The sequence below is a fragment of the Spermophilus citellus genome, assembly GCF_964194105.1.
Source record: "Spermophilus citellus genome assembly, chromosome: 2".
Classification (NCBI taxonomy): domain Eukaryota; kingdom Metazoa; phylum Chordata; class Mammalia; order Rodentia; family Sciuridae; genus Spermophilus; species Spermophilus citellus.
In genome coordinates this window covers 193,430,104-193,437,874 of record NC_138183.1, presented here as the reverse complement: position 1 = coordinate 193,437,874, position 7,771 = coordinate 193,430,104, and the positions used below count along the sequence as shown (strand labels likewise).

At 45.9% G+C, this 7,771-nt stretch overlaps 1 protein-coding gene across 2 annotated transcripts in view; it reads right to left on the bottom strand.

The window, feature by feature from the left end:
* Positions 1-7,134: 7,134 nt before the first annotated feature.
* Positions 7,135-7,771, bottom strand: part of P4HA3 (prolyl 4-hydroxylase subunit alpha 3) — a 40,370-nt gene continuing 39,733 nt past the window's right edge. Inside the window, exon 13 of one of the 2 annotated variants that reach the window (XM_081263061.1) lies at positions 7,135-7,404. In XM_081263061.1, coding sequence (XP_081119187.1) covers positions 7,286-7,404 — 119 coding nt within the window. In that variant the 3' untranslated portion in view covers positions 7,135-7,285. The remainder of the gene's footprint in view (positions 7,405-7,771) is intronic. The other variant, XM_081263062.1, reaches the window with a different exon arrangement.

Below are 7,771 nucleotides of genomic sequence, written 5' to 3'. Positions count from 1 at the left end.
TGCATGTACCAAACTTTGTTTATCTGCTCATCTGTTGATGGATTGCTTCCACCTTTTGGCTATTGTGAATAATGTTGCTTTGACCGTTCGTGTACAGATACCTGTTCGAGTGATCGCTTCCAATCTTACAGATATATACCTGGAGGTAGAACCCTGGGTTATATGTTATAGTTCTGTATTTAATGTGTATTTCTGTATTTAATGTTTTTGAGGAGCTGTCAAACTGGTTTCCACAGTGCCCGCACATTTCCACCAGCAAGGTGCAGTGGTTCCAGTTTCTCCAAACCTCACCAACACTTATTACTTTCCATTTTAAAAATGATAGGCATCTTAGTAAGTGTGAAGTGGTATGTCATTGTGTACCTCTAATTTTTGCATTCTCCAAGACAGCCCATGTGGATGGAGGGCAAATGGAGCCACCCCAATCAGAGCATCCACAGAGCACTTTAGAGTCAGGCACATGGACCAATACTGCAGCCCAGGCACTAGGGCTTCCCCGTCCCATAATTAAAAGAGACAGGGCTGGAGCAGCTAGAAAGGGAAGAAGGGCCTCTCTAGCTCCAGGCACCAAAGGGTTCACCAGGCTTAGAGGCTCATGTAGAACTGATTGAGCAAAGCCAGCAGGACCTTGTTCCTTCCAGCAAAGCCAAAGGCATTTCCTATTCCCTGTTTTATTGCAGGAATCAAAACCAGATATTCTAGAATCCCAGAACCTGAGAAGCATTATAGGAGTTTTGAGGCTTGGTGGTGCCCCCTAGCAATCCACATATAATTTTAAAATATATATTTTTTTATACCAGGGATTGAATCTCAGGAATGCTCAACCACTAAGTCACATTCCCAACCCCCCTTTTTATATACCTTTATTTTATTTTTATGTGATGCTGAGGCTCAAACCCTGTGCCTCCCACAAGTGCTGTACCACTGAACTACAACCCCAGCCCCTCCATATGTAATTTTTAAGACATGATTTGACCTAAGTTTTTATTTGAAAAATAGGGGGGAAATCTGTCTTCCAAAACCAAATTATAATCTGGGTACAGTGAAGCACACCTGAAATCCCAGTTACTCAGAAGGCTGAGACAGGAGGATCGCAAGTTGGAGGCCAGCATCAGCAACTTAGCAGTCCCTATCTCAAAATAAAAAGTGTTGGGGATATTATAGTTCAGTGGTAAAGTGCCCCTAGGTTCCATCCCCATTATCAAAACAAGCAAAAAAATTACAGAACATAAATTTAGATAAAATCTTCTCGCTTGAGGTTATGTATCTGAATTTCCAGGACTAAAGAATAAAAAATTTGTTTCATGGTGCTAGGAATGGAACCTAGAGCCTGTGCACGTGAGATGAGCACTCTACTGCTGAGCTACTCCATGCCCTCAGGACTAAAGAAAATTTTAGGTTTATCCTAGAAAAAAAAGATATGGATTTCTTAAGAGTTAGAGAACTGTTTATCTCAAAACTCATTACACACCAGTGAGTTAGGGCCAAAAACTCCCACACCGTCTCACACACACACACACACACACACACACACACACACACATACACACACCTCTTTTTTCTTCAAGGTCCCAACCAAATGTTGCATCATCACATGAAAGATCAGGTCCCTCATGACTTTTGTAGCATTTTGTTTCTCTTTTCACTTGTGGTTCACTAGCATGGTCATTGTTTTCACTATATAAGTCCATGTTTTTCACAAGTATTTCACTTGTACTGTCATTGAGGGTTTTCTCCTCTGGGAGCTCAAAGAAAGAGACTGATCAGTCATCCCAGCATCTCCAGCCCCACAAAGGACCTGGTGCAGAGGTAACATCAGTCACACTTAGTTGAATGAGTGACAGACCACACACTACCTGTCCCATTAAAACCCCATCGAGGATTGGTACCACTGTTTGTCACTGTGCTCCTGGTGCTTTCCAAAGCACCTAGGGAGCCATGGAAAGAGCAAGGGTCTCTGAACCAGAAAATCTGGCTTCTAGCCTTGGCTCTGACCCTGACACACTGAGATATGGGCAAGTCACTTCACCTTTCTGGGCCAGAGGAAGTAACTCTGCCCTCAGTCCCTATTAGATGGTAAGTGGATGAACAGGAGCCCCGGGGGGTATGATCTTATAGTTATGCTCCATCTGAAAATGTGGTGAATTCTAACCATGCCCTTAAGCCCATGGCCAAAAAGACACCACCCAGCTATCGTGATGCTTAAATCTACCCTTAGCACCTCGTTCCTTTGAGATAATTTTTTATTTCTCCAGGTTTCTTATTTCAAATGCAAATACTTCCCTTGCAAGGACAGAGAAACTTTTTGTCTCTCAAACCTTGGTGGAAACAGAGGGATTCTGTGCAAGAAATAAACATAAAGAGAGATGGACAGAGAGGAAAGAAACCGGCTTTTATTCCAAAGGGGGAGAAAACTGTGAGAATTTCAAGGTGAGGAAGAGAAAGAAGTCCAAAGAGAAAGATCCTGGAGACAGCTGGTGGTGGAGACCTGCCTGGCTCCAGATGCTGTCTCTGCTCCCAGCTGTGTGAGCCCAGGAAATCTTACCTTTGAGCCTCACTTTCCTCTTTTGCCAAAAAGCTGACAATTGTTGAGAATAAGATATGGGACATTAAATAGCTTGCAGAGTGGGCACAAATGTTTGTTTCCTCCCCCTAACTCTTAGCTGATTCCATAATTCAGCTGTGTACACAGTAACCTGCAGGCAAATGTCCCTCCCCACCCCCCACACACACCCTACATACAGGCTTCTTTGGCTTCTTCAGCTTGAGCAGCCAAGGTCCCCAAACAGGGGACTCTTTGAGACATTCCATGAAAGGGCAGTTTGTGCTGCTCCTGGCATTGCTGGACAGGAGTTCCCCAGGATCAACACCCTCTCACTTCCTCCTCCAGGACAGCTCTCCCTGCTCCCTTGTATGTGAAAGGGGGATGAGCAGGTAGCCCCTGCTCCCGCCTTCCAGTGGCACACATTCACTCTCCAGTGTCTTCCTGGGGCTCCAACATGGAAGCCCTCTTGACCCTCTCTGGCCTCACCATCCTTAGGCTGAGCACCACGCTGCTTCCCACTTGATTGTACCCACTTATCTCTTGTTACATTCAGAGTGTGCTACCTGTGCCTGAAGGGCAGCGAGCTGGGCACCTCCTCTCTTAGACTCTCGTGAAGCAGCTAACATGGGGCTGCTCATCCAGTGGCCGCTCGCTTGACATCTGTAGAACTGAAATGATTCATGATGGGGCTCGTGGCCAGCAGGCATCAGAGGCACAATGGATAGACCTTTTCAACCTGGGAAAGTGTTGGAAAACATCTCTACAATTGTTGGCCTTGAGAAATATTACTGCCAACAGGAGCAAAGCACCAACAACAGCCAAAGGAACACCATCCAGACAGTGGAGGGCTGGTTAAGCTCCTTGGTGTCAGAGAAATCTGGATTTGAATCCTTCCTCTGCCACCTTATAGCCATGTGACCTGAGGCAAATTAGACTTTCTCTGCCTCAGTTTCTCTCATCTATAAAACAGGTATAACAGTACTTATTATAAAGAATAAAGGGGATGAGTGCATCTAAGTTCTTAGCAAAGTGCCCAGGTTAAACAATATAGGATTACAAAGGATAATAACAATCATTAATATCAAGAATATTACCTGCAGTGAGGCTTACAAGTGATATATAGTTCAAGGTCAGGAACTTGTGTTGGACAAGGCTGTTAGAAAACTGCTGGAAACTCAGTGTAAAAAGATAAAGAAAATTATAGGGGCTGGGGATGTGGCTCAAGCGGTAGTGCACTTGCCTGGCATGCATGCGGCCCCGGTTCGATCCTCAGCACCACGTACAAAGATGTTGTGTCCACCAAAAAACTAAGAAATAAATACTAAAAAAAAAAATGCCCTTCCAAAAGGGTGGGCACAATTTTAAAAAAAAAGAAAATTATAAACAAGCAATCCTCAAATTGATCCTATTATGAATGATCTACCTATCCACTTAGTGCTACTGGGACCTCACATCTGCACAGCACTTCCTAGCAGGACTAGTCAGACGTTGGGAGCATGGAGACTGGCGAAAATATAAAAGAATGAGGCAGTTCCACTCTGGCTGTGGTGTGGTAGAGGGGCATGGCTTTGAAAGTGTTATGGTTTAGATATGAAGTATCCTCAGAAAAGCTTGTGTTGAAAGCATGATAAACAATAAATCAAGGTTGAGAGGTGGGGCTTTAGGGAAAAAACTGAAAGATGAGAGCTGTCATCTCATCAGTGGATTTATCCACTTGATGGATCAGTATTTTGAATGAACTACTGAGTGATAACTGTAGCAGGCAGGGCACTGGCCAGGGAAGTCATGCTCTGGGGGTGCAGCCTTAGATGGTATCAGCCTCTGGCCTCGTCCTCTCTTTGCTTTCCAAATGCCCTGATCTGAGTGGCTTTTCTTCACCATGTTCTGCTGTGACTGACTGTGGACTGAGACCTCTGAAACTGTGAGCCCCAAATAAACTTTTCCTTCTCTAAATTGTTCTTGTCAAGCATTTTGGTCACAGCAAAAAGCTGACTACCACAGAAAGCATCCAGTGGAAAGGGCACTGGTGAGGGTCACAGATGGCCAGATGTCTAGCCCAAGCTCTGCTACATCCCCCCAGCAAGTCACTGACCACGAATCTTGCTTTCCATAGCACTTGCTCTGCTTTCCTCCCCAGGGAAGTGGGGTTCAAGAGGAGGGGAAAAGTGGTCAAAGTAAGGTATTAATATTCAGAGCTTTAGGGACAGGCACTTCCCCTAATGCAGGTCCAGTCCTGTTACTCCTTCTTGGCCACTATGGAGCCTCTCATCTTTAAGACTTGTGCATGGCCCTCCTTCCCATGAAGACTCATAGTGCCCTCAGATCATGTCTGTCTACTCCTGGCTACAAGGTCTTGTGATGAATTGAGGGTCTGTCTCTGTTTCTGAGACCCCTGAATCTCTCTATGGTTGCTTGCCTTGCACATGCTTCTGCCATTGTGATACCATCCACCATGAGGCCTTTACCAGAGCTGGACTGAGGCCATTGCCATGCCCTTGAACCTCCAAAACCAGGAGTTAAATAAACCTCTTTATAAAGAAAAGTTCCCAGCCTCTCATATTTTGTTAGAGTAACAGAAAAGTCTAACACAGCAAACTACCCTAAATCACCATGATCTCCTTGCTCTCATTACCGCAATCAGTAGTAATTCATTTCTTCTTGCATGCCATATTTTCATATTGTGTTCAAATGGTGATTAATTCCTGCTGGCATTGTTCCCAGGGATTCTGTCCTGTGCCTCTCTATATACCCACAACACCGGCTGAGCCCCACACATCCTCCTGGAAAATGTTCAGTAAGTAGTTGTTGCTTAATTTGCAGTTAGGTGTTCCTGGGTCTCAGTCAGCTGGTTTAGGTGTTTGATAATTCTCATATCTCAGACTTGGTTAAAAGCACACATATTAAAGGCACAAGGTTAGGGGCCAGACTGTAGGACTTTAAAAAGTTCTTAACTCTAACTCTACCTCCTTGTCTATAAAACAGGGATGAAAAACATATCAAATCTCCAGAGTTAGGATGAGCATTAAACATGGAATGCATGAGGCCCTTAAAATAGTGCCATCTCAATAGACTCACCGTTTGTTGCTCCACTGCTATATAGGGTCAGACCGACAATGTAATTCTGAGAAGTTCTGGTTCTGTGGAGAAAGGAAGCAGTACCCCGCCCCACCAAAGCTTTCTGTCTCAGGACTACTTCTGTCTCTGGAGCTGGAGGAGGCAGGTAGAGTGGGTGACAGTAGCTTTCTAGAATACTGGCACAATCAGCATAAATACAGGCAATGTGACAGATACTCATAGAGGCTCAAAGGAAGCTGGACATCAGGACATCAGAGCCCTAACTTTGGGGGGCTTCACAGCTCTGGGAAGCTGAGATCCTAGGGGCTTGGTGAGGGGAGGGGGCAGAGGCAACATGGAGACTAACCACCTGGTCCTTCACCTTGTGGCTCCTCTGTGAGCAAGACACACCCACATCCCTGGGGAGGAACCCAAACCAGGTGATCTTTCAGTGCAAGCTCTCAAATAGCACCTTCACCACCACTGCGGCCACAGCCCACACTAGTCCCTCTGCTGGGAAAGACTTCTCTTCAGACCCGCCTGTAGAAATTCCACCTCCACAGTGCTGTTCAAAGGATGCCTTTGCAAAACTGCTGAATGCCTACTTAGTTTGAACCAGACCTTCTGAGGACTCCAAGAGGAACAGAGCACAGTCTAGTGGGAGCAGCCTGGCAAATAAACAAACATTGAAATTCAGTGAGATGGGGGCTATAACAGAGACACTGACAAAGTATAGGGGCCATAAAACATTTGCCCTGCAAGGAGGGAAACTGACCATAATTAAACAAACAAAGTAACTTCAATACTGATACATGGTGGGAAGAAAATAAAATCAGGTAATATGGCACAAAGAGGCTAGAAGGGAGGGTAGTCAGGGGGGTGCCCCTGAGGGAACATCAGGCCAAGAGCGGAATGAGCAGAGCTGGGCTGTGGGGAACTGCAGAGGCAGCAAAAGCAAAGGCCTGAGAAGGTAGCAAAGGTGGACCTGAGCACAGTGGCTCCAAGGGACAGGAAGAATGTCAGGGCAGGGAACGCTGAGAGGAGAATATGACAAAATGGTACACTCTGCTATTTCACTCATCGTTTGAATATAAGAAGATCGGTAGTTGGGAAGAATGATTTGTAAACATTTTAATGTTTACATTAAAAATTTTTAATGTATTAAAAAATTATCACATAAAAGTTGCTTTCTACTTTAAAAAAAAAATCACAAAATGATGTACTTCTTGCATGGGGTGCACATCCGAGTCAGACACACTCCCTGCTCAGGCTACAGCAGAAGTCAGTGGGGAGAAGGACAAAAGTCTTAGGGGTCGGACTGACTGCTCCTGCAGGCGTCCTCACTGCCACTTCTGGGTCCCCGTGGTCAGAGTGGCAAAAACTCCGAAAGCTCAAACCCTAGAGACTGTTGGTAAGTTCTATTTCTAACACAGAGTAAGTTCTAGAAGCTTCTCTCCCAGGCCTCCATGTCCTTATTTGTACTGTCCATTCTCCTATGACTCTTGTGGCTGGACCAGAAATAAATTTAACTTCTCAGGGGTCCCCGGTGAAGGCTCCATTTTCAAGGAATGGGCAAATGCTGACAAGCCTCTTTCAGGAGGCTGCTCTCCCCTCGGTTCTCCTTCTCCAGTTTTTGGCTCCTGGACATGAGACTCCGAAAGACTCCACAGCTGCTCTGACGAATCTTCAGTCTTCCGGGTTGGAGCCGCAGGGTCTGCGGAATTCCTGTCCATACTCGTGTATCCACTTGTTGGCCACTGGAGACAGCGGGAAGGAAGAGGCCAGCTGAGCAGGGCAGCCGTGGGCTGTGCGGGCGGGGAGGGGCGGATGCACAAGCACCTCCTAAAACCCTCCGGCCCACCCAGTCCCAGCTCACACTGGGTTTCACGCTGTTTCTTCTAGCAGAGAAGAATAGCAGAGGACAGTGTTCTCCTAAAGTCCAAGAGATCCTGCCTACTGGAAAGTGATTTTCAAGTGTGTGGGCACTGAAGTCACTCACCCTTCATTATAAAATCCCACCTCCCCTCAAAAGCCACTCCTGAGTAATGACAGAAGTGTGGTGGCTTCTTTGGCAGTGTCCATGTCAGCATGAAAGCCTTCTTCCACCTCTTTTCAGAGCTCGGTGCTCTTGGACACACACAGCCATAAGCACATCTGCCTGCTGCTTGTGTA